General features: G+C 44.6%; 1 protein-coding gene across 1 annotated transcript in view; it reads right to left on the reverse strand.

The window, feature by feature from the left end:
* LOC115095452 (arachidonate 5-lipoxygenase-like) overlaps window positions 1-27,652 on the reverse strand; it is a 172,886-nt gene that overhangs the window by 119,819 nt on the left and 25,415 nt on the right. Inside the window, exons 2-3 of the mRNA XM_029609128.1 lie at window positions 13,445-13,643; window positions 10,767-10,848 (exon numbers count right to left, since the gene is read on the reverse strand). Coding sequence (XP_029464988.1) covers window positions 10,767-10,848; window positions 13,445-13,643 — 281 coding nt within the window. The remainder of the gene's footprint in view (window positions 1-10,766; window positions 10,849-13,444; window positions 13,644-27,652) is intronic.

Raw genomic sequence — 27,652 nt, forward strand, 5'->3', positions numbered from 1 at the left:
AACTGCAGATATGGCATTAGGAGCATCAACTCCTCTTGATAACCTTTCACTGTCAGGAGAATTGTTGTGGCCAGAACAATGGCCTTCAACTCCTCCAGACAATGTTACCTTAATAGATATTTGGAAAATGGTGTCGTCTGTAAATGCTAATATCCAACAAATGAAATTATCTTTACCAATAATTGTAAATGAAAATAAGTCACAAATTGAAGATCATGGAAAGAAAATAGTGAAAATGGAACAGGAGATAGGAAAATTGGCAACAAAGGTTAAATTATTGCAAGATACAGAGTCGATCCATATTAAGGATAGCCTTTCTATCCATAGGGATTTAGAACATTTTGAAAATATGCTACGATACAAGAACTTAAGATTAGTTAATTTTCCGCAGACGAGACTCCTCTCCCCTAAGGAAATGTTTTTAAAATACCTTAGAGAAATTATGCAGTATGAGGTTAAAGATATTCCACAAATATCTAAGGTTTTTTATTTTCCTAAGAGATCTATTAGGGATAGTAAAGAGGAAAGAGAGGAAAAGGTGGAGGACTCAACAATTGGAGTCTCCACCTTTTTAGAAGAATCTATAGATATAATTAATAAAAGATCTACGTTGTTTGTATCATTACAATTGGAATCGGAGAAAGATAGATTATTCAGAGATTTCTTTAGATTTAAAGAATTAAATTTTTGTGGCCAACCCATTCAAATGTTCCATGATGTATCTAGAGTTACCCAAGTGAAGAGAAAGCATTTCTTGTCTCTAAAGACTAGGTTGCTAGCCTTGGGAGCAAGTTTTTTTCTAAAATACCCATGTTCATGTTTTATAACATATCAAGGAAATAAGTTTAGTTTTAATGATCCGATGCATTTGGAGACTTTTTTGCAGGATAAAAGCAATGTTGGAGGAAATAATGAAGTCCAATAAAGGTAGATATTTCTCTCTCTTTGAATCTTTGTTAATATGGGAAAAATGAAATTTTTGGTTTCTCTCCCCCAATTATGAGTTTGTAATTACAGATATAAATGAGCTTTGTGCAAATGTTGGATAATTATGATCTGTAAATTGCTATCTACATATTTTGTTTAAATTGATTTTAAATGAAATTCAATAAAAAATAAGAAATCTCAATTTGTCCCTCTAAACTCTCACCTTTCCAATGTCGTCTTAACCCTGCTTCATACTATGATAAAGAGTCTGGTGTCTTTAAAATATAAATGGAACGAATATGTAGAATTCAACAACACCAGTAATATACCTAAAGAGATTTTCTGGAATGCAGGAAAAGCAGTGTTGGATGGCCAGATTATCGTATTTATCGCATATAAGAATAAGATGAGAGATAAAGAGCTATTGTGTCTTCATGACAAGCTGAAATCTTTGAAGAGGCAGCATATTCGGATGTTAGTCTGATGTCATGCAGCACATTAGTGTGGTTAGGAAATCCTTGAACCAATTATGCCAAAGAGATTCAACATATAACGCATTTTAAGCGTGTTCTGTTTAGACAAGGAAATAAAGCGGAGAAGCTATTAGCACGTACAGTCAACAATAGACATGGGTGATGAATGTTCGTAACCTATTGAAGCTATTGGCTCTGGGGAAGCCTGTAACCCACAAGGTTTCATCATCAGCTTAGATGCTGAAAAAGCCTTGGACAATGTCCATTGGCCCTATATGTTTTGGCTTTTGCAGCAACATGGAATTCCAGATTCTTTTGTCCAGTGGATATGTTTATTGTATACATTGCCTAAAGCGAGTATATTGATCAATGGGGAGTTAACTCAGTCATTTCTATTAAATGGTGGTACGCGTCAAGGCTGCCTCTTATCGCCCGTGCTTTATATTCTTCAATAGAACCTCTCGTTCACAAAATAAGAATGGGAATGGGAGAATGCAAAATGTATTTGTTTGCAGATGATATGCTTCTATTTCTTTGCAACCCTATTTGTTCTCTTGACAAGTGTTTGTAATTAATCAAACAATTTGGCACATTTGCTGGCCTAAAATCAACTTTACTAAATCAGAAGCAATGCCTATTTTGGATTCTATGAAATATAACTGGCTTGGTCTATGGGCCACTTCAAATATCTAGGTGTGTAGATACCTAGAGAGCTATCCAAGCTTTATGATCTTAACATTACTAAATTAATTCAGGCTAACTGAGGAACAGTGGCAGGCTTGGAAAGATTTGCCCATTTCGCTGTTTGGCTGTTGTGCATTATTTAAAATGTCTCTTTTACTAAGTTGCTTTATCTACTTCAAATGGTTAAAAGCAAATTATATTGCCCATCTGTGTTTGTTAATTACTCGTTTTATTTGGCGTAGTAAAATATCCAAAATCAGCTAATTCCACACTTATAAGATCTAAAAAATGAGGGGGATTTGAAAGTCCCCCACTTTTGGTTTTATAATGTAGCTTGTCAACTGTGATATGTTTGGGAAGGGTGCAAGAAACAATACAAATTTAAGGTTCCACACTGAATTAATGCGATCATTTCTCCCTGGATAGCGGTAAGCTTATTACACACAGCTGATAAAATGCTTCCATGTAAGATTAGAAGACATGTCTTAATTAGACTTGTGATCCTGGCATGGAGATTCATGCGTGAATGGAAAGGAGATAATCCCTATGCCACAGAACTAATAGAACTGGTGGGGAATCCTAACTTTCTCCCAGGCATGCAAAGCCCAACCTTTAAAATATGGAAACAGAAAGGTCTGCTGAATATGGAACATTTTTATTGTAAATAGCACGGTAGTATTCTTTCTCACCATAGTTTAACAACACGTCAGTTCTTTATATATTTACAAGTCAGGCACTATTTGTCTACTGTAAGGGTACAGACGTCTAAGATGTTTGCATAAAGATACATTTGTGGTAATTGTCAAACAAAAAAAAAATAGCAATACACTGCCTTTATGGTACAATCTGCATTTTCAGAGTAAGGCTTCACATATGTTTTCTTCCCTAGCATGAACTTGGACAGCAGATTTAGAAATAAATATCACAGAGAAAAAAAATGGTTGATTGTTTTGAAATAGTATTCAAAACATCGATTGATGCCAAGTTGCAAGAATTACAGTTTAACCTATTACATAGAACTTAGAAAGATAGAGCTAGAGCCCACAAAATTAAAATGATAGATTCTGATGTTTGTGTTAAATGTCATAAAGATAGAGGTACATATATATACAAATATCAAATACCTGCAAACGAACACTAATGAAACAATATTATAGAACATCCAATAAAAATGTTTTTTTGATTATACTAAAGAATTATTCTTTTTTTTTTTTAAATTGGTTACTAACCAGTATACATGAAAACACTGTTCATAAGAACATAAGAACATGCTATACTGGGTCAGACCAAAGGTCCATCAAGCCCAGGATCCTGTTTCCAACAGTGGCTAATCCAGGCCATAAGAACCTGGCAAGTACCCAAAAACCGAGGGCCGGATTTTAAATGCCCTGCGCGCATAAATCTGGCTGGATTTATGCCGCAGGGCCCTCGTGCGCCGGCGCGCCTATTTTGCATAAGCCGCCGGCGCGCACAAGTCCCGGGGCTTCGTAAAAGGGGCGGGGAGGGGCGTGTCCGGGGCGGGACCGGGGTCAAGGGGTGGTTCGGGGCGGGACCGGGGGCTTGGTGCCGGCCCGGGGGTGTGGTCGAGGCCTCCGGACCAGCCCCTGGGTCGGGTGATGGTGCACCAGCAGCCCGCTGGCGCGCGCAGATTTACACCTGCTGAATCTGGCAACAAAGGTAGGGGGGGTTTAGATAGGGCCAGGGGGGTGGGTTAGGTAGGGGAAGGGAGGGGAAGGTGGGGGGAGGGTGAAGGAAAGTTCCCTCTGAGGCCGCTCTTATTTCGGAGCGGTCTCGGAGGGAACAGACAACGCGCGCTGGGCTCTGCGCGCGCAGTTTGCACAAATGTGCACTCCCTTGCACACGCCGACCCCGGATTTTATAAGATACGTGCGGCTACACGTGTATCTTATAAAATCCAGCGTACTTTTGTTCGCGCCTGGTGTGCGAACAAAAGTACGCCCTCGCGCAAATTTATAATATCTACCCCTAAGTCTATTCCATGTTACCGTTGCTAGTAATAGCAGTGGCTATTTTCTAAGTCAACTTAATTAATAGCAGGTAATGGACTTCTCTTCCAAGAACGTATCCAATCCTTTTTTAAACACAGCTACACTAACTGCACTAACCACATCCTCTGACAACAAATTCCAGAGTTTAATTGTGTGTTGAGTGAAAAAGAACTTTCTCCGATTAGTTTTAAATGTGCCACATGCTAACTTCATGGAGTGCCCCCTAGTCTTTCTATTATCCGAAAGAGTAAATAACCGATTCACATCTACCTGTTCTAGACCTCTCATGATTTTAAACACATCTATCATATCCCCCCTCAGCCGTCTCTTCTCCAAGCTGAAAAGTCCTAATCTCTTTAGTCTTTCCTCATAGGGGAGCTGTTCCATCCCCTTTATCATTTTAATTGCCCTTCTCTGTACCTTCTCCATTGCAACTATATCTTTTTTGAGATGCGGCGACCAGAATTGTACACAGTATTCATGGTGCGGTCTCACCATACAGCGATACAGAGGCATTATGACATTTTCCGTTTTATTCACTATTCCCTTTCTAATAATTCCCAATATTCTGGTTGCTTTTTTGACTGCCACAGCACACTGAACTATTTCAATGTGTTAAATTTCATCTGCCATTTCGATGCCCAATTTTCCAGTCTCACAAGGTCTTCCTGCAATTTATCACAATCTGCTTGTGATGTAACCAGTCTGAACAATTTTGTATCATCTGCAAATTTGATTACCTCACTCGTCGTATTTCTTTCCAGATCATTTATAAATATATTGAAAAGTACGGGTCCCAATACAGATCTCTGAAGCACTCCACTGCCCACTCCCTTCCACTGGGAAAATTGTCCATTTAATCCTACTCTCTGTTTCCTATCTTTTAGCCAGTTTGTAATCCACGAAAGGACATCGCCACCTATCCCATGACTTTTTACTTTTCCTAGAAGCCTCTCATGAGGAACTTTGTCAAATGCCTTCTGAAAATCCAAATACACTACATCCACCGGTTCTCCTTTATCTACATGTTTATTAACCCCCTTCAAAAAAGTGAAGCAGATTTTTGAGGCAAGACTTGCCTTAGGTAAAGCCATGCTGACTTTGTTCCATTAAACCATGTCTTTCTATATGTTCTGTGATTTTGATCTTTAGAACACTTTCCACTATTTTTCCTAGCACTGAAGTCAGGCTAACTGGTCTGTAATTTCCCAGATCGTCCCTGGAGCTCTTTTTAAATATTGGGATTACATTGGCCACCCTCCAGTCTTCAGGTACAATGGATGCTTTTAATGATATGTTACAAATTTTTACTAATAGATCTGAAATTTCATTTTTGAGTTCCTTCAGAACGCTGGGGGCAGATTTTTAAAAAGTATGCGAGAATGTACTTTTGTTCGCGCACCCAGCGCAAACAAGAGTAGCCGGATTTTAATAGATATGCGCGTAACCGCCCATATCTTTTAAAATCCGGCGCAAGGCTGCGCAAAATCAGCAGCCTGTGCGCGCCGAGCCGCGCAGCCTGCCTCCGTTCCCTCCGAGGCCGCTCCGAAATCGGAGCGGCCTCGGAGGGAACTTTCTTTCCGGTGCCACCACCTTTCCTTTCCTTCCGCTAACTAACCCGCCCCCCGACCCTAACTAATTCCCCCCCCCCCCCCGCACCATGTTCCGGTCCGGGGCCTGGTCCGGAGGCCGCGGCCATGCCCCCGGATCGCCCCTGGGCCGGAACCACGGCCGCGGCCCCGCCCCCAGAACACCCCAATGACATGCCGCCGCGACACGCCCCCCCCCGGCATGCCCCCCAGGAAAGCCCCGGGACTTACACACGTCCCGGGGCTTTGCACTCGCCGGCAGCCTATGCAACATAGGCTCGGCGCACGCAGGGGGAGCTTGGGGCAGGTTTTCAGGGGGTACACGCGTATCTTAGGCGCGTACCCCTTTGAAAATCTGCCCCTGGGGTGTATACCATCCAGTCCAGGTTTGTCAATCAGGCCTACCACATCTTCTGGGTTCACCGTGATTTGTTTCAGTCCATCTGAATCATTACCCCTGAAAACCTTCGCCGGTTCCAATACAATAAAGACAGAAGTAATCACAAAAAATATTTCTACAACAAAATGTTTCAAAGTTTCATATATGTTATTTTGCGGTCTGAATTAAAACCCCTAATTCAAGAACACAAACCACTAAAGTAGCTAAGCTTAGCAGAAGATCAACAAAGTAAACCCAATGTTGTAAGTCTGACAAACATAAGCAATGCACTAGAAAAAGAGACCGCCTGGTTTAAAAAGCAGTGCTGACTCGCAGCTTCAAAGTAACAATTCTTCAAAGGAATTCCATATACAGAGGGGTAGATTTTCAAAGGGTTACAAGCATAAGATACGCACGTAACCCCAAAAACCTACCCCTGCGCACGCCAAGCCTATTTTGCATAGGCTCAGTGGCGCGCACAAGCCTCGGGACGCGTGCATGTCCCGGGGCTTTAAAAAATGGGCGGTCCGGGGGCATGACGGCGGTTTGGGGGCAGGGCTGGGGTGTGGCGGCAGGCCGGGGGGGGGGCGGGCCAGAATCCTCCTGCACAGCAGCCTGTGCCGGGGGATGACAAGCCGGCGCACGCAAGTTATGTCTGCCAGAGGCAGGCGTAACAACGAAATAAGGTGTGTGTGGGGGGGGGGGGATTTAGGTAAGGCTGGGGGTGGGTTAGATAGGGGAAGGGCGGGAAAGATGGGGGGGCAGCAAAAAAAAGTTCCCTCCAAGGTCGCTCCGATTTCGGAGCGACCTTGGAGGGAACGGGGAAAGCCATCGGGCCTCCCCTAGGGCTCGGCGCGCGCAAGGTGCACAAGTGTGCACCCCCTTACGCGTGCCGACCCCGGATTTTATAACACGGCAGCGCGCGCATGTTATAAAATCGGGTGTACATTTGTGTGCGACGGGTAGCGTGCACAAATGTACCCCACGCACGTAATATTAAAAATCTGCCCCTCAATGAATTAGGACAAAATGGCAACCTCAGTTTGGGTTCCTGCGTTGTTTTTTTTAACAGCGGGAGGAAGGCTCTGATATAGATTTAAGTAAACCCATGCTAAAATTGTACAAATACCTGCTGTAATAGTGGAAGTGAATGCATTTTTCATACTGAGGCTAGAATAATCTGATTGAAAGTTTGCCCCCTGATGATGCCTTCTCAGGCAAAACAATAAAGGCCTTTGTTGGAATTTTTGTTGGAGATTCGTTACTTTGAAGTTTCAGGTCAGCACTGCTTTTCAGTCTGAATACACTTTTCCTGAAAAGGACAATGCACATGGAAAACAGAAATCTTTGGCTGGCTACTTATGATTTATTACCTGTCTCGCTACAAATGTACAAATGTCTTTGAGGGAAGGGGGGAGGGGGGTTCCTTAAATTGGTGAATATGTTGTAACCTCTGTTGGTGATGATTTTTCAGTTGTATGATGCCCCGTGCCACCCTAACTGATGACTATAATTATAAGATCTATCAGTAGATTACTTGGATTAAGATCTGTGACTAAATTGTATAAATCATGTATATGGAATATGTATGGAAGTGGTGTCCCGTCTCCCCCGAAAAACAAACATATGGGTGCATTGTACAGCGGAACTACTTAATGGTATGTCATATTTGAGGTTCTACTTCATAATTGGGTAGATTTTCAAACAGCGCGATTTGGCGTACTTTTGTTGGTGCATCAGGCGCAAACAAAAGTACGCTGGATTTTAGTAGATACGCGCGTAGCCGCTAAAATCCTGGATCGGCGCGCGCAAGGCTACCGATTCCGTATAGCCGGTGCGCGCCGAGCCGCGCAGCCTACCTCCATTCCCTCCGAGGCCGCTCCGAAATCGGAGCGGCCTCGGAGGGAACTTTCTTTTGCCCTTCCCTCACCTTCCCCTACCTAACCCACCCCCCCCGGCCCTGTCTAAACCCCCCCTTACCTTTGTCGGGGGATTTACGCCTCCCGGAGGGAGACGTAAATCCCCGCGCGCCAGCGGGCCGCTAGCGCGCCGGGACGCGACCTGGGGGCAGGTCCGGAGGGCGCGGCCACGCCCCCGGACCCGCCCCCGAAACGCTACATCCCGCCCCGAAAACGCCGCGCGGATCGGGCCCGCCCCCGACACGCCCCCTCGGAAAACCCCGGGACTTACGCAAGTCCCGGGGCTCTGCGCGCGCCGGTAGGCCTATGTAAAATAGGTGCACCGGCTCGCAGGGCTCTTAAAATCCGCCCCATAATGTCTAGTTTTGGATTTTAATCCATGATGATTGTTTCCATGTTTTATATTTGTAACTTTGTGCCATTGTTTAATCCCACTATGAATAAACAAAGTATTCTAAAAAATCAGTGATAGGTGCCTAACTTGCTCTGCCTGACTTAAACCCACCCCCAAGGTTCCCAACTTTTTTGATGGCTATATTTTGGCACCTTGTGAAAGTAGAAACCTAAATTTAGGAGTTCAGCCAGGCTCAGTTTTCAAAGGGATGGATTTAGCCACTTTAAATCTCATAGGGGGGGTGGGGGGTTATTTACTGAAATCTGCTGTGTTTACCATCTGTCAAAATGTGCTAGCACAGGAAAATGGAAACAACATGCAGAGCTTGCAAGTTCCAAGCGTTATTTCCAGCCCTAGAAATCAGGCGCAACTCAGGTATGAAATGAGTAACACGGCATGCAAAATATCTTTGCCTGTTGTGCTATTGTTGGAGAGTTAAGCTGTTCAACAGGTTTAGCTAACCCTCCACCAGGAGCATCAGAATGCGTCAAAAGACTCCCGAGGTCTTCAATTAAAGGGACTCCCTACATCCAGAACCTCCCCCAGCCCTGGATCAAAAACTCCCTGGTGGTCTAGTATGCCCTCCTCTCCCAACGCTCCCCCCCCCCCCCCCAGCACCCTCGAGTGGAGAAAAGTTAAAGATAATATATAGCCCCTCTGGTCCTGACCTCCAGTAAGGAAGCCCCACCCCCTTGCCAAAACAAATTGCCCCCTTCAACTCCCCTCCCTCCTTCCCTCCAAAATTTACTGTAAATTGCTGGTGATATAGTCGGGGCAGGAGCAGCACCTACAGGTTCTGTCCTGCTGGTTCCATTTTTTTTAAATGGCACCGGCCTGCCCCTGACACACCTTTACCTTTCTCATAAGATAGGGTCAAAGGTGCACCTGGAGCCAGCCAGTGCCATTTTGAAAATGGAGTCCGCAGGGGGGGTTCTCCTACTGCAGTGATGGCAAACTCCAGTCCTGAGTGCCACAAACAGGGCAGATTTTCAGGATATCCACCATGAATGTACATGAGAGAGATTTGCATGCATTGCCTCCATTGTATGCAAATTATCTCATGCATATTCATGGTGGATATCCTGAAAACCTGGCCTGTTTGTGGCACTCGAGGACTGGAGTTCGCCATCACTGTCCTACTGCCACTTTGTCACCAGTGATTTACAGTAAGCTTTGGGGAGGTTCGGGGGGGGGGGGGGGGGGATCCAGAGGAGTGGGGATCGATTTGATATGGTAAGAGAGTGAGGCTTCCTTACTGGCAGGGAGGGACCAGGAGAACTTTGTTGTTTTTAACTTTTCACCGCTCGAGATTGCAAGAGGGGATTCGGCAGAGGTGGTCTCACTAGACTTCCAGGGATTCCTTTACTTGGAGCTGGGGGAGGTGGTTCTGGGGCCAGTGGTCCCGGGATGTAGGGCTGCCATAGGGCATTCCCAACCATGGCGATGTGGTAGTTTTCTATATGATAAACATACCACATCACAATAAATAGGTCCTAAAGTTAAGTGGCTAGGTTCTTTGAAAACTGACCCCTAAACAAGGCCAACCTTAGAGTAGCATGAGCTAGACAGTCACCTGGGGTGCCTTGAGACCCGAGTGCCACTGGCATTGCCTTTTGGGCTTGGCTGGCTATACATCTGGCTGGCAGGAGGAGCAGCACTTAATAGCATGTCAGCTTTTTCTGCTGCTCAGAGCCAGTCTCACAGTATGATGGTGGGCTCAAAGGAGAGCTGGGAATATGGCTATTTGGAGGGGAGGAGAAGATTGAAAATACCAGGAATTGGGGAGAGGAAGACCTACAATTGTTTTTTTAATTTGACATTTAGGGGTGGCGGGAGCAAGGAAAGGGAGGCTGTACATGGGTTGGGGAGGAAGAGAGGAGATCTATATGATGGGTGGAGGGGGGCAGTGAGACTTACATGAGATGGGGTAATGGATGCAGGGGCAGAAGACTTACATCATATAGGATGGTAGGTGGCAGGAAGAGGGAGACTACATGGAGTGGTGTGTGTATGCGGGGGTGCAGGTGGTGGTAGACTGTACATGTGGAAGGATAGTATGGAGTGGGGTGGGGGGGAGAGAGGGAGACAGGACTTGGAAAGGGGACATGAAGCAGGAGGGAGGAGGATGCAGGATTGAGGGAGAAGACCCAGGATGTGATGGCAAAAGGAGAGAGAACAGATGGAGGGAGGGAGGCAGAAGTGTGGCCGGTGGGGGGGGGGGGGGGATGCTTGGAGGGAGAGAGGGAAGGGGAGAGAGACAGAAGAGAATGTCAGGAGCGGGGACCACCACTGACAATTTTCACCCAGTTTGCTTTTACCCTAGATCCGGCCCAGTCCCTAAGCCTGAATCTTGTACAAAAGGAAAAAGCGGAGGAAGAGTCATAAAGCATACCGGTAGAGCTTCTGTCGTGCTTCCAGCTCCTTCTGTCTGTACTCTTTTAGGATTTGAATTTTGTCATCTTGAAGCAATTTTGCTGTGAACAGAAAAATAGCAGGAAGATTATGTAAGCAGATTATGAAAAATATTTGGACTGCTCAAGCCAGCTCATTGCTTCACAGTGACTGAGAACGCTCACATTTAAAATGTGAAACAGAAGGCATCAACCGAAGAGCACAAAATTCCTGAAGCAGAGACACGGCTTAGGTACCTGAAAGTAAAGAGTTACCAAAGTGAGCTTATACATGCCTTGAGGAAGCCTTCGTGACTGCGCTGAACGATGACCACGTGAGGTGATAGTGATGGGCTTATAGGCATATGGGAGGGGAGGGGGCATCGATATACTGTATCCCTCCCTCCCCCACCCCACCCCCACCAAAGGTTAGGGTATCCATGTATGGAATAGCTGCAGGAAAAAAAAGGTTTTCTCCAATATAGCCTGTCGTAAACAAAGATTTTCAGCTGTTATTTGCTGTGTTGTCAAAATTCTAAAAATATATTTGGAGCAGCCTGAAAAATATTTGCCCCACCGAGGATATGGAGCCAGCCTGTCCTCTCCATCGCAGGGCTCGACTCCACCGTGGCTGATTCACTCCGTATGATAGTAATCTTTTATTTACCTTCCCAGGCTCTCCATCCAAAATAAATTTATTCCTGACCTCCGTCCAGCCCCTACGGTTTTCTATGGGTAGAAAACTGAATTTTTTTCTTTTATTTTTCTACTATAGATAACTTGGGCAAACAACTCAGACTTTTTTTTTTCTTTCTATATCCTAATTAAACTGGAATCAAAGTAAATAATTTCTAAAAAAAAAAAAAAAAAAGAAAAAGGTGAAAATAAGTCCTGTCTCTGTTCTATTTACTGCCATTTTGAAAGCCATTGGCCCACGATAGTTTTTTGTCGAAGCAGTGGTCACCAGTGCTACCTCCTGCATAAGCAAATTAAGCATCTCCACATACCAGCACGTGTCTGCTCCCCCTGTCCTTGCTACCCCCGCTTTCTCTGCTCTCCCCCATTCATACCAGAGATGTGCTTTTGTTTCAAATGCATAAAAACAAAGGTGTGACATTTTATTCATGTTTTGTTTCATTTCCAACCCCCTTCCAACCCCACTTCGACTGACTATTTTTAAAGAGCCCCCCCCCCCCACCTTGCACTTGCACCTACTTGGACCCCCCTGACCCCCCCCCCCCCCCCAGCTTACTCACTGTGCATGGGGTCCAAAGGGAGCAGGAGTAATTTCCAGTGGCTTCTGCCAAGGGCTTTCCCAAGCCTACCTGGCTAATGAGTTTGTATGGACTCAAGGAACCTCTCCTAACTTCTCCTAAACCCCGCTATGCTAGTTAACGTGACCATGTCCTCTGGCAATCAGTTCTATAGTTTGATTGTGCACTACATGAAAAAGTGCTTTCCATGATGTGTTTTAAATCTGCTGGTTGTTCGTTTCATGGGGTGTCCCCTTTGTTTTAGTATTACTTGAAAGGGTAAATAACCATCTACTATTTGCCTCTTTCATGGTTTTATAAACTTTTATCATATCCCCTCTTAGTTGTCTCTTTTCCAAGCTGAAGAGCCCGAACCTGTTTAGCCTTTCTTCATAAGGGAGTTGTTCCACTCTCTTTAGCAATTTTGTTGCTCTTCTTCGTGCCTTTTCTAGTTCTGCTACGTCTTTTTTGAGATAGGGCAACCAGAACTCTATGCAATACTCAAGGTACAATTGCATCATAGATCGATACAAAGGCATTAAGATATTCTCCACTTAACTCTCCATTCTTCTGCAAATAATTCCTAATATTCTTCTTGCTTTAGTATAAATTAAACTGAGACCTTTCCAGCAATGGGAGATTCAGAGAGAATAGTATCATTTGGAGTGATAGGATGTCTCATCCTCCACTGGGTGAGTCGAAGAGACAGTGAATCTATAGAAGGTGACTTCAGGGGTCCTGAAGGGAGAGGTTATGGGAGCTAGGGAGGGGCTGAAAAGGGGTTGTGGCTTTGTCTGTGCCTCCAATGGATCCATAGGAAAGGGGGGGTCTTTTTCTGCAAGTGGTCTGAGCTTGACTTAGGGAGATCCAGAAGAAAGTTTTGTCCTGCCAAGCCAGCTATCTGTGAGTAATGTTAGGAACAAGAGTAAAATTCCCTAAAACTTCTTGTGGAGGTCTGGAGTCAAAGGTCTTTTTGAAAATAAGTGAGTCCAGTGTTTTGTTTTTTTTTAATTAACTTAAGCAGCATAAGGAACTGTATCTACAACTGTGAGTTGTGAATCTAAAGAAATGTCCCCTGTTTTGCTTTTGTACTCTGGACTGTGTATATTTTTCATATTTTCTTTTCTAGAAAACTCTTACTTTTTTTTGGAACTCAACACTTGGAGTATGGACTATTTATTTTTCAGTGTGATACTCTTTAGGACCCTACAGGTTAAGCCTTTTCCCCCACATAGAACCCATGTTCCCAACTCTGCAATGAGTAGTTCAGTGCTCAGAAGAGCTTGACAGTGTAACCCCTCTTGTAAAAGGGGGGGGGGGGTTACATTTTATGAATCAATGTGGTGCTTGCAGAAATATTCAACATTTAAAATAAAAACATCATTTATGGCCCATAAAATTTACAGTTCATATTTAAAGCTACTGACCTCTTCCATCTCTGAGAACAAATTCCTCTTTACTGGTTATCCACTTGTAGCAAGGGAACTCCATGCATTTCCCACAAGGGGCTTTCACAGTGATATATTTGCAATACCAGTCATCTTCAAAACAAATCTTGTGCTTCTCAATTTTTACCAAGTAGATTTCACCCAGATCTTCTTTTGCAATAACATTGTAAGTGTCAATCTGTGAAGCAAAAGCAGATTTTCTCCTTAGAAATAATGCAATACAGGATATATTCTTGAAGCAGAGATCCCCGCCATCAACATCTGTACTACGGAAATTTCAGTGGCAGAAGAGGTCCTTCTTTAATGTAAATGCTTCACCAGAAGCAGAGAGCTTTCCCCAACATCGGTATTTCATAAACTTAAGTTGGAGCAATAATCTCTCTCTTGACATCTCTAATAGAAGAACTTCAATGAGAGCAGAGATTTTCCCTCAACATGTGTAATACAAGCAGGCAGGGAAGGAGGAGGAGTAAGCATTGTTTTCCTGGGCTGTTGCCCACTGGTCTTCCTTCTGCTGCTGCTGGGGTTGTGGCCAGCTAAGGAGTAGGGGAGATGATGGAGACCAAGGGGATTAAGAAACTGGAGGAGGAAGATCAAAGAGTTGAAAGAGTTGCAGGAATAAGGATCAAAAATGAAGAAAGGGAAGAGGAAGGAGCTGAAGGAGGGAGGCAATGGTGCAGACAGTAATGGGGATGACCATATTCAAAGCAATCTAACTGCATTAAAATAAAATGGATTAATGTGTCTAGATTGTCCTGTTTGAAAATTACCCTCCCTTTGGCCGGCTAGAAGTCCTCCCTATGCATACTTTCAGCTGGTTTGAGGGCATGCCTTCTCAGGAGTGTATTTAGGTTGGAGAAGGAAAATAGCATGCAACAATGACATTTTCAAAAGCGCATGTGATATTTTACTCTTCCTGGAGTCTGCAGAAAATAGCAGGTGCAAAGTATGTGCATACTTTAGCATGAATACTATGTTAATTTTCAAATAGAAAGACCTAGATACTTGCTCTGTGAAAATTAGTGTAAAATAGATGTACTAAAAGGACTTGCGTATTTGGCAACTATATGGGCTATTTGAAAATTGCTCCCACAATAACGTAGTAGTTGAGGGCAGAAAAAGACCATCCAGCCCATCTACTCTGCCCAGTTATTCCCGTCCACACTGCCAAGGATATATCCCAGCTGCCTGCCGTTGAGTGTAACCACCTATAGGATATCACTTCTTATCCAAGACAATTTGTCATCTTCTTTCATTGTACTACAATGTCCTGGATAGCTAGGTATACATGATCCCCTTTTCTGTTCACCCCCGGCATGTCTCCCCTCCCATATCAAGCAACAAATCCCACAATAATCCAAACAGCCACCAACACCAGCATAGCTGTTACCCAAACATATAGCCTTCTAGGTCCGTGTGGTCTTTCCCAATGGCATCCCAACACCACCAACACAATGCACCAATCCTTTCAGCACAAGGAGCCTGTAGCCTTCTAGAGAGGTCTAGCCAAGGGTATGCCTATGTTTCTGCTAGGATTTCAATTTCTTACTAAAACAGAACAATTAATAGCATGCACTAAAACTAGACAATGAATTCCCTTCTCCCACCCACCATGATTAACCTTGCTCCATCAGCATTTAAAAAGTCCTTCCTCATATCCTCAGACCCTTCCCACAGCTTATCGGATCCAATGGGGACACGACTGAAACCCATTCACTTCTGCCCTGCCAGCACCATACTGAAGCACAGCATTGGAGGGGCAGGAGCTGTGAGGATCACTCCTGTCCCCTTTGGAACCCACAGATGGGATAAGATGCAGGGGAGGGTTGTTTGGGAAGGGGAAAGCAAGCCTAGGGTATTTAAAAAAAATTGGTAGCAAATTTAATTGGAGGGGCAATAGAGGAGGGGTGGGGCTGGCTCCTCATTTAAAATGAAACAAAATGAAAAGCAAATTAAATTGTTCATTTTTCTTTCATTTTGTTTCCAAAATGAAATAAGAAATGTTGACATTTCCTGTTTTGTTCGAAATTAAAGCCCATCCCTAATTCTTTGACCGAATCCCATACCTTTTAAGTTCCATTATTGTTTTAGTCTCCACTACCCAACACCAGGCGGTCATTCAATGTAGCCACCACCTTGTTATGTTCGGCAGCCCGTGGGCTATCCCAACAGACCGCCGCACTCACCTCCGGCCCTGTGGGGCGGGCGTGTCGTGTCCCGGTACGGGGACTGGTGTTCTGTGTGCTGCCGCGCACATCGGGGCTGGTGCGGTGCGCTTGGGCCCTGTGCACGGGTCCTTGCGCCAGGGTGTCCCTTGTACATGTCGCCCCCAGTTCTTTCAGCTCCTCCCCCTTTTGGCGCATGGGATAGCCTGGCCTCTAAAAAAGCAAACAGCAGGTGAGACGGGTCCTGAAGCCCTGCGGCCCTTGCTGATGACCTCATCAGCTAGGGCCTATTTAAGGCCAGGCACTGCCTTCAATCAGGGCCTCAGCAATGGGTCCTGCTCCTTCATGAGTGCGAGTTGCCTGCGTTCCTGATACCTGCCTTTTTCCCAGCGTTCCTGCCTTGCTTCCTGTTCCTGATTCCTGGTTCCAGCATTCTTGCTCCTTGTCTCCAGTCCCTGCTTTGTTCCTTGTCCCTTCGGATTGATCTTCTGGTTCTGACCCTGCCTGCCTGACTGCTTGAACTCTGCCCGCCTGACTCCTACTTGGTATTCTGACTCTGTTTGATCTCCACGTGCCCTGACCTCCTGCCTGATTCATCGACTCTGCTTGTTCACTGCCAGTCCTGACCTCTGGCCCGTTCCTGGTTCCGCTTGTCTGCCACCTGCCTCGACTCCTACTTGTCCGACACCGCTTCAGCTTCTTCCTCTGGTTCCACGCCTTGAGAGGCCCCTGCCTAAGTCCTGCCAGCCCTGGTACCTAAGGAGTCAACCTGAGGGGAAGGTCCTCGCCCGTACCACCTCCCGACGACGAGGACCAATAGGGGCCCACTCCTGGTGGTAGTGTCAACCTCGTCTTGGCTCAAGGGTCCACCTTTCCAACACACCCTTTCTAAGAAAAATATATTTCCTGATGTTGTTCCTGTCTCTTTATCTTCTTGGAGCCTCATTTCATGACCCCAGGTTCTAGAATTTTCTTTCAAGTAAACAAGGTAGGGGGTGGTAGGGATTTGAAGAAAATAGATAAAGGGTGAGTGGCACAAAATGGAAAGATGGAAAGAAAGAAACTGCAGAGGTGGAGGGGAGAAGAATGTGCTACACAGGATAGATGATGGAGCTGGTGAGGTGAAGATGAAAAAGAGCAGGCAGGGCAAAGGGGGACTGAAATTGGATGAGGAAGATGAAAGAACCTGAGGGACAAGGTGGATCATGAAAGGGCAAAGGAAAAGATGGAGGAGAGGAGATAAATGAGCTACCAGGGCAAGGAGGAGACTAAAGATCTGAGAGTTTGAGGGGGAAAACACAAACAGGGAGGTAATGGAGATTGTAAGGACTGTGGGTGATGGAAACGGCAGAGCTAGAAGGCAAGAAAAGAAAGGGGAATAGAAGGAATGGACATAGGGAGGGTAATTTCCAAAGGGACTTCTGCAAGCAAAGTTGTTTTGAATCCACAGAGAAGACCCTTTAGAAAACTAAGTTCTTATAAATGCATATAATTAGATGCATACACACTGCATTATTGTACTTTACAGGCATAGGGGAGAAGCATTCCAGGGAGTCTGAGCAGGATTGAGATTTACATATATAATTTTATGTTGTAAAGGGATTAATATTGTTAGAACTTGTGGGTTAGTGGACCCTTGGCCTGCAGTGAGAGATGGTACCACCCACGGGGAGGAGCCCCGCAGGACCTCACTGTTGGGAGATGAGGTCAGCAGCTGCAGGAGACAGAGTCCAGAGAATGTAGAGAGAGGAATGTAGATACAACGGCGGGAGTAGATCCCCCTAGTGGTGATGAGCCGGGCAGGTCCCGAGGCACAAGGATGCAGGCTGAGTGAGGAGGAGTCCCGGGAAGGCGACCCCAGGAGCGGAGCCACGGAGAGTGTCAGGATGAAAGGAGGACGTAGACTTACTCGAGGAGTGGGGAAGCCCAGGGGGTCTCTGGCAGTGAGGGAGAGAGAAAGAGAGCGCTGTCCCAAGGAGTGGGGAGGCGTGTCACAATCACAATACACAACGCGCTGCCCCGAGGAGCCAGGAGGCGCGACACAGCCACAAAGTAAGGCAATGATGCCTCTGTAGATCCCTCTGAAGCCGAGTTGTGAAGCAAGGCCTGCAGGATGGGGTATGTGTACGGTGGTTCCACAAGCAGGGTAGTGAGGCAATGGCCCGCAGGATGGGGTACACCTCCGGTGGTCTCCACAAGCTGAGTAGTGAGGCAGTGGCCCGTAGGACGGGGTACACCTCCGATAGTCTCCACAAGTAGGGTAGGAAGGCAATGGCCAGTGGAGCGGGGTACACCTCCGTAGATCCCACGCAGCAGAGTAGGAAGGCAGTGACCCGCGGAGCGGGGAGCACTCACGTAGAGTCATCAGCAAGGTGGAGTGATTCCAGGGCAGTTCCAAGGAGTGGGGAAGCTGAAGGCAGAGTCCAAGGTGCAGGGCCCTCCAAGGAGCAGATAGCCGGAGGCAGGAGCAGGGCTCCCGAGGAGCGGGTACCCGAGAGTGTCTCATGCCAGGAAGAACCAGAACCAGGAATAGATGTCAGTAGGCAGATCTGAAGGATTCAGCAAGGAAGGAACTCGTTGCCAAGTTGATTAGGGCCAGGCCTCGATGGACCTTAAGAGTCCAGGGTTAGTGATGTCATCACAGGGAGACACCCCTGAGGTTCCTGCCCTGGTGTCAATAACAAGGACCATGTGGCATGCGCGCGTGCATAGGGAGGCCTGGAGGAGACATGGCGGTTGGTGGCGTCCTCGCCGCTCTGGGGAGTCCTGGAACGGAGCAGTGAGAGACGGAAGCGGTTGGCCCCAGCCGCGAGCTTCCCCAAGGGATAGAGAGAGGTGGAACACGCAGTAATAGCGGTCGCAGCCGCCTGTGACCGAGGGTCGTAACAGATATAAAGTGACTTATGCACATTAAATCCTATTTTATGCACGTAAATGGCACTTTGAAAGTCAGTTAGGGGATTGTGTATGTAGTACTCTCCTACCTTACATTGTTGACCTCCCTAACATGGCTGCCTTAATTCGGCATTGCATCATGTTACTGTACCCTGCTATACAGCACTTGACTTTAACCAATAGAGAGAGAGGAGGCGAGGAGTTTTCTTTGGAAAATTACTTTTTATTTAGTGAAACCACAGAAGTGCATGAAACAACATGAAAAAATAATTGTACAATCAAATAGTCCATATATGAGAACATTCTATTATACACTTTAAACTACAGTATATCAAGGTGGTTCCACTATTTTCCAAAAATAGCAAGCTTTGCTTTCAGAAAACCCATCATCCATGCAAAAAGCTCATGGGTGCTGTTCTGTAAGTCCAAATGCAATTGGTTAAAAAATATACCATAGGCTGCCACATATGAAACAGAAACTTTACGTTTTGATATTTTCACCTCCAGCCTTTCCATTTGCGTAACTTAGCTTGCCATAATTCCAAGGAAGGCAGGGAGACCCCTTCCAACGCAGCAAAACACATTTACAGGCTATGTTTAATGTTACAAGAAGGACCCTCCCCACATCCCTGGAGGCAGGTGGAAGTTTAGGAATAGCTCCTAGTAATAAAGTTTTCCCCTAACATGGAAACAAAATCCCCGTACACATATGTTCTGTACCACCTATTCCCAGAAGGTAGTACAGAACAATAATCTATGACAGTGGTTCTCAATCCTGTCCTGGGGAAACCCCCAGCCAGTCATGTTTTCAGGATATCCACAATGAATATGCATGAGAGAAAATTTGCATGCACTGCCACCATAACATGCAAATTTTCTCTCATGCATATTCATTGTATATATCCTGAAAACCTGACTGGCTGGGGGGTCCCCAGGAAAGGGTTAGGAACCACTGATCTATGAGTTAGGGTGCCATTCTCCAGCGAGCACCTGAGACACAAAGGTGAGGGAGCTAACTTCATAAAATATCATTTAACATCATCAACATGAGAATGATGAAGCAATCTAAATCTCATCTCTTTCATATCCGAATCTATAGTTGCTTTATACAGGCTTGAAAAATACAGTTTCATATTACCAGCAGACATATCTGTATCCAACGCCCCACTCCAATTCCACTCAGATAAAGATTTGAGGAAACCTTGTTTGCATAATTGATACCAATGTAAAATAGAATTTTTCTTGTCTAAGATATACTGGATTTCATGTATCTCAAAATCTTCTGTGAGAGTCTCCGCAGTCCATTGTAAAGATGATAAGTAATGCCGTGATTGTAGGAATGCAAAAAAAATGAGAATTTGGTAATTGAAACAGAGTTTGCAACTCTGTAAAAGAATGGCATACAAAGTTGTCATCATAGTAATCCAATGCGTAACATATACCAAAAATCTTTCAGCAATGGAAAATCACACTATGTCAATACCAGGATGAAAGTCTTTATTGCCTAGGAAAGGCATTATCAAGAATCGGTTAGTTTTCAAGCCCCAATGATTTTGAAACCATCAACCAAGTCGGCACACTAGAGTAGAGTAGCACGTTTCCTTTCACTGACCTGTGTACAACGGCATCTTTAGTATGCAGATATACCAGGGACCATGGGACGATTATGTCCTCCATCAACCCCCTTCTCACAAAACACATAAACATCATTGAATCACTCACCAACAAAGCGCAACTGACAGGCAGCATGGTAATACCTTAAATCTGGGAAGTCAAAACCACTTTCCTCTTTACTGCTAATCAACTTATTGTAACTAATCCATGCTGTCTTACCATGCCAAATAAAAAAGAGAAATAAGGATCAGAGATGAGACAGATCCAATTGAGAGAGCCAAACAAGGAGCATCTGTAACTTATATACGTTCTTGGAAATGATCACCATTTTCAAGAGCACACAGCATCCCACAAAAGAGAGTGGATGCTCTTCCCAAGTATGTAATTGTGCCTTTATCAAGGAGACAATATCAGAGAGGTCTGTATCAGACAGCCAATTAGTATACCAAGTGTTCCAAACTTCAGTTCGGCAGCAAGAGTCAAACTCCATGGCGTGTTCAGCCAATGGCCGGTTACCCTGACGCAGCTGGAGTAATTCGGATGCGGCCGTAGGTCTACAGGAGGACTCATCGAAGATCCACCGAAAGGAAGTGACAAATTGTACCAGGTTGGCTAGGCAGGAGTCCTGACACTCCCACAGCGAAGAAGCCCAGGCCAAGGGTCTCCCATCCAACAGGGAGATAATGTAGCTCGTCTTGATTCGGTCCATGGGAAACTGTGCTGGTAGTAGATTGAAGTGAATATAGCATTGGTTCAGGAATCCTCAATATAACTTCACGTCCCCTGAATACCATGAGGGTGCTGGCACAGTTGCCACCAAGGAGTCGAGGCAAGATTGCTGTGGTTGCAGCCTCTGTGCAATGCCCGGGATGGCTTTCAAGCCTGCGAGGTCCGTCAGATCCATGGCCTTGCAAACTGTTATGGTTGTGGATCCTTGGGCTGGCTGAGACTGCAGATCTAGCACTGTGGGGACCCACAGTGAGCGTCGCAGCCGGGAGGTGGTGCTGAAGAGAGACTCCGGAGAAGACTTCACCACTAGAAGTCCGAGGTCCCCCAGGAGGAGCCCGTGAGAACCCGAGCCACTGGGACTTAGGAGAATCCCCTGAGCCAGCAAGAACCGGATACCTGAAGAGGCAGAGAGAACAGAAGTCAGAGTCCAGGAACGAAGCAGGATCAGAAGCCAGAAGTCAGAGTTCCGAAGCCAAAGCCAGGGGCGGAAGCTGGAAACAGAGTTGTTGGACGGAGCTGGGTCAGAAGCCAGAAGTCAGAAGTCCAAACCTAAACCAGGGGCGGAAGTGAAGATGAAGTCAACGGACAAAGCCGGGTCAGAAGCCAGAATTAGAAGAGACGATCCAAGATCCAAAGCAGCAACTAGCAACTCAGGGGACTGAGTGAACCTTGTTGCAAGGCAGGGATTTGACAAAGCTGCAGGGTTTAAATACCCTGCAGCGACTGATGTCATCTGAAGGCCATCCCCTTGATTTCCTGTGCTGGCCCCTTTAAGACCCAAGCCCCCGCACGTGCGTGCGCCTAGGGGGCGGGGCCCAGCGTGTCGGGTCGGTGGCGTCTCCCTCGTGAAGGGAGAGCTGTGGTGGAAGCCATGTCGGGCCTGGATGGCCGAAGACGAGTTCCTGCGCCTGGGCCGGCCCCGAGGTAGGTGGAGGGACCGGGACACGGCCCAGGACCGTAACAGAAATTGGTCGGTAAAATCCCACTTCTAACAGATCTTTATGCTTCTTTGGTAACACCACAATCAGAGACTGATTTATATTGGGCACAATGCTGCCCCTTGATAGTGTCTCACTGGAAAATGTTTATAAAGAAGTGAGCATGGAGAATGTATAAAATTGTGTGAAATTCCATACCCAGTCCATCTAATCCCGAAGCTTTTCCTAGTTTCAAATCCTGTATAACCCAAAATACCTCCACATCTCAGCCCGGGAAATTAAGCCTATCCAGATGTTCTGTGGAAAGCTTTGGCCACAAATTCCATAAGAAATTATTTCTGGGCATCTGTGTCTATCTGTTTAGTACTGTAGAGTTCATGAAAGTATTCAAATAAAAAATAATGCTCTGTAATACTTTCCGTGGAATGTCCTGTAGCATAGGTCCTATCTTTATTCTTTAATACCATAGAAACATAGAAACATAGAAATCACGGCAGAAGAAGACCAAATGGCCCATCCAGTCTGCCCAGCAAGCTTTCACACTTTTTTTTCTCTCACATACTTATCTGTTTCTCTTGGCTGTTAGTAACCTTTTTTTATTCTATTTCCCTTCCACCCCCGCCATTAATGTAGAGAGCAGTGTTGGACCTGCATCTAAGTGAAATAGCTTAATTTAGTTAGGGGTATTAACCACCTCAATAAGCAAGCTACACTTGTTTATTCAGACTGTCCCCTTACCCTGATGAGATTAGCCAGAAGTTTACTAGGCTTATTGTCAAATCTGTGAAGCTGATATTTAAAGAAGCAAAGGGATTTTGCCAGCTTTTGAAACAATAGCTGATTGAGGGCTGATTGTGCTTGATCCATGATACATCAATGCTCTGCCGAGAGGCTTATTACTAAAGACACCAAGTTAGAATGTAAAATGTTACTAATGACCCCAAATTAAAATGTTAGTTAAAGTGATATTAAATGTTACTAATGCTAGTTAAAATGTTAGTAAAATGTTACTAATGACACCAAGTTAAAATGTTAGAAATGATACGAAGTTACAATGTAAAGTAAGTAGCATAATTCTTACTGGAACTACGTTACACTGTAAACCGTTGTGATATGCCAGATTGAACAGCGGTATAAATAAATAAATAAAATAAAATAAAATAAAATAAAATAAAATAATGTTTGGCTTGCACAGCTGCCTTCTAATGTTTTTGTCGAGGCAAAAAATTCTCTCATTTCTAGCTCTTTTTGTTCGGGCAACATAAGCAAATAATATGACCCCCCTCATCACAGCTTTACCTACCTCCCACAATAGGGAAGATGAGATGTTTGGGGCGATATTGAAATCTAAGCACTTCTTCCACTTAGTTTTCAGATAGGGGTGAAAAGCATCATCAGGAAATAAGCCTGGACTCATTCTCCATGAAAATCCCTGATGCTGGGAATCTCCAAGCTCTATTCCAAAGGAAACCGGTGCATGGTTCGAGAGGAATAGAGTTGGGACTTGCTGGGAAGGGGTGGTTGGAGAGACTCCTGGGGGAAGATAGAGAGAAGACAGGCTGTTCTGACTGGGGAGAGGTTTGATAATCTATGCAGGAATCTGAACAGTGAACTCCCTGCTTAGTTTGAGCAATTACTCAGAGAACAAACAGGCAGACAGCATATTACATATACAATCACACCTCAAATAAGTCTTATCAAACAGTCTCTTCAATCATTACCTGACACCTAACAATATACAAGGCAATGCGCCAAGATACTGTCAGGAGTCTCTGGATCATTGCTGTCATTAAGGGGCTGATCTGACCTTCAGGCACTGCTGGCAGTTAAACATCTGTCCATGATAGCCTTATTGTGGGGGAGTCAGTCACATATCTTAGCTAGTCACAAAAGCAGGGGACTGCCTTCTTCATGAGGCTTCCCCTTCCCAGAAGCAAATAACTAGCTAGTGTCTCTCCTTCCACCCCCACCCCCCACCCCACCCCCCAGTGCTTTCCTCCTCCTGTCCCCCAGTTATACAACAAAAGCAGGACAAGGGAGATGAGGAGGAGAGGGAGAGAATGACAGAGAGAGAGAGAGAGAGAAAGAGAAGGCAAGTTGACATACACTTGAGCATGTTAAAAATGAATCCACATTTCTTTGCACATGGCAAATGCATGTCCAAGTAATAGGTTATCAGAGGGCAAAGATCTTTGTGATCATTGAAACTGTTATTGTGGCTAGAGACCACCATAGGTGTTCGATGGCTTACATAAGAACATATAAGTAGAGAACCTAAAGGATCTCTGCAAAAGAGAATTATTCTATTGTTCACAAAGGGAGCAGGAGTAGTGATATTGTGGCTTGTAGCTCCCCTATACGGAGAGGAGTATATAAACCCATAGCTCCATTTTAGGGTGTGGACTTTTGAGTTCTCCCTTGTAGGGACAGCATGTCACTATACTGTTCCCTTTTTTTTTTATTGATTGTCTTAAGACCAGGGCTTCCCAAACCTGTCCTGGGGACCCCCACAGCCAGTCGGGTTTTCAGGATATCCACAATGAATATGCATACCTTGGAGACTCAGTATATGCACATTTATCTCATGCATATTCATTGTGGATACCCTGAAAACCCGACTGTCCCCAGGGCAGGTTTGGGAAGCCCTGGTCTTAAGGAAGGTCCCCTGGGTCTATTGGGATGGGACCTGGGTTTAGTAAAATGGAAAAGGTGCCTTTGCCTGACCTGTAGATGTCTCCTTGGTGACCTTTAACTTTCTGGAGGAGGAAGTTTGCCTCCCCACCTTCCTCTCTCTATTTTTTGTTTCCCTTTTTCTAAGTTTTGGTTTTTTTCTTTTTACAACCTGCCTGAGTACCTTAGGACCCCAGGGGCTCGGTATGGTAAAGGGAAGAGGTGGGGCGCGTCTCTCCCGGAGAGCATGAATGGTCTATATGGAAGACTGGATCTCGATTCATTCCAGGAACTGAGAAGAAGAAGGAGATTTGTGGCACCCATTCAGTGTTAACCACATTTACATCATCAAAGTGTTGGAAAGCAGCATGGAGGGACTCTCCAGGTACCAACAGGGAAGTAAGGAGAATGACTGAACAACTAGACTTATGGTATGGAACTATGGGACTTGGACTGAGAACACCTAAATTGGGAAGTATCATTCTATTCACCAAAGTTTGGGAGGAAGCTCCAAAACTGACTCATAAATTGGAAAGGAACAGGATTTAAATATGTAATTGACTTTATTAACCTCATAAATAAATTGGAAGTTTAAAGTCACAAATTTATTTTAAAAACTAAAGCTGTAAATGGACAACAAATAATAAGACCCTGTAAATGTACATTGTTATCAGTGTTCCATCATTAATCAATAAAAATTAAATTGGAAACCAAATCAGCTTCCAGTGTGATTATTACTGCTGTTTACAAGAAACTTTAATATTGAACAACACTCAGGACCTAGGAAGTAATCTCCCTCCCTGACAGGGAATCTTGGACATCAGATTTGCCTTAATATCAAGAGAGGACTTTAATAACCTAAACTCTTATTTGACGTGTGATCTTTGGGATCCTGCAAGGGGCCACAAGCCCAGGGCTTACACATATGTGCCAAAGTCCATCAAGCTCAAAATCCTGTCTCTGATAGTGTCCAATCAAGGTCACAAGTACCTGGAACACCCCAAGGTTCTCAGGGATGAGCGGTGGTTTTCCCAAATCTAGCTGGCTAATAATCATTTATGGACGTTTCCACACAAAAATATTCTGTCCCATAAATCACTCAAGAAAATTAAACTCAGTTCAGCCCATTTAAAGAAAAAGTCCTTCATAAATGGATCCATACTTTGCATTGTAAATATTGGTTTGGCTATTAAATTCAGACACAGTCTGGTTAACCAGATCTAAACACCCCCCCCCCCCCCCCCACACACACACACACAAGGATACAGTGCCACCTCCCAGCCACGGTTGAGAGACAGGGAGATAGATTTTTGATTGTTTTTAAGGACCATTGGAACTTTAAACATGAAAATTTGAACAATGGGCCAAGATATGAGATGTTGCTCTCCAAAAGTCTCAGTCTGTGTCTAACCTACATAGTGCCTGGGATAATGGATTCGGACTGTTCCCTCTTTTTCAAACAATTATTACTCTCTGAAGCAGACTTAAATTTCACCATAATTTTGGGGACTTTAATCTTGACGTCAATTGCACACCTCTTTGCATACTAACAAGAAACAGGGTACAACTATAGCAATCTCTGGGTCGGAACAACTTATACATTAACCTACACATGCGCTCAGAATACATTGGATTTGGTTTTCCTCAACACTTTTTCCATCAGTTTTGGTGAGGCTTCTGGATCCTGTTCCCCAGTTCGGTGGTCAGATCAATTTATGGTGAAGCTTTTGGCACCAAGAGTAAAATGGCAGAAAGCTACATCTGTGGAACAATCTCCAATTTTGAGGAGGGGTGTGAGACTCAAAACTGCTAGAAAACCATTTGACAGATGAGTTGACAGATGAGTAGCACCTAATATGGAACCTAACATTGGGTAACTATAGCATGGGTTATTTTTCCCTATATGCATCACCTTGCACTTATCCACATTAAATTTCATCTGCCATTTCGATGCCCACTTTTCCAGTCTCACAAGGTCTTCCTGTAATTTATCACAGTCTGCTTGTGATTTAACTACTCTGAACTATTTTGTATCACCTGCAAATTTGATTACCTCACTCGTCGTATTTCTTTCTAGATCATTTATAAATATATTGAAAAGTAAGGGTCCCAATAAAGAACCCTGAGGCACTCCACAGCCCACTCCCTTCCACTGAGAAAATTGTCCATTTAATCCTACTCTCTGTTTCGTGTCTTTTAGCCAGTTTGTAATCCACAAAAGGCCATCGCCACCTATCCCATGACTTTTTACTTTTCCTAGAAGCCTCTCATGAGGAACTTTATCAAACGCCTTCTGAAAATCCAAGTACACTACATCTACCGGTTCACCTTTATCTACATTGGCTCCCCATTAAATCCAGAATCTTGTACAAAGTTCTAACCATAACCCACAAGACCATTCACTCCCAAACCTCGCTAAAACTAAACTGCCCCCTTCGTCATCACTCATCATCCAGACCGATCAGAACCAGGTATTTAGGCACACTCTATGCACCTCCAGCCAAGTCATTGCTTAAGAAACGTGCTTTCTCGACTGCCGGTCCCACACATTAGAATGCCCTCCCCACGGACCTTCGATTAGAAACTTGTAGGCAAACGTTTAAGAAAAAGCTTAAGGCTTGGCTTTTTACAAAAGCCTTCACTTAAAGACTTCAATAACCCCATCACCTCAGCTTTGTTCTGGCCGCTCTCCTCTCATTCTTAACCTTATCCTGTGCTATTCTACTCCCGGACCATGATCCAGGGCTAGAAAAATCATTGGAGCTTTTATCCTTTTATTCGTCCGTCTTCAGGCATACACTTATATTCTCACATTTTTCATACAATTGTGTTTAATACGTTAGATGTAATACAAAAAAAATTTTGCTTGTATAACTATTATTCTTATTACGTTCACCTTGTTATATGTATCTCTCATGCTTACTACGATAGATGTAATACTAAGTTTTTTTTTGTTTATCTACAGTGCTTATTAGGCACGCCTTGTTAGATGTATCCCTCATGTTCGATGTAATTTCTAACTTTAGTTCTCTGTAAACCGGCGCGAAATGTACTATTACATGAACATCGGTATAGAAAAGCCTTTAATTAAATAAATTAATTAACAAATAAATAAATAAATGTTTATTAACTCCTTCAAAAAAGTGAAGCAGATTTGTAAGGCAAGACTTGCCTTG

The sequence above is a fragment of the Rhinatrema bivittatum genome, chromosome 7 (assembly GCF_901001135.1).
Source record: "Rhinatrema bivittatum chromosome 7, aRhiBiv1.1, whole genome shotgun sequence".
Taxonomy (NCBI): domain Eukaryota; kingdom Metazoa; phylum Chordata; class Amphibia; order Gymnophiona; family Rhinatrematidae; genus Rhinatrema; species Rhinatrema bivittatum.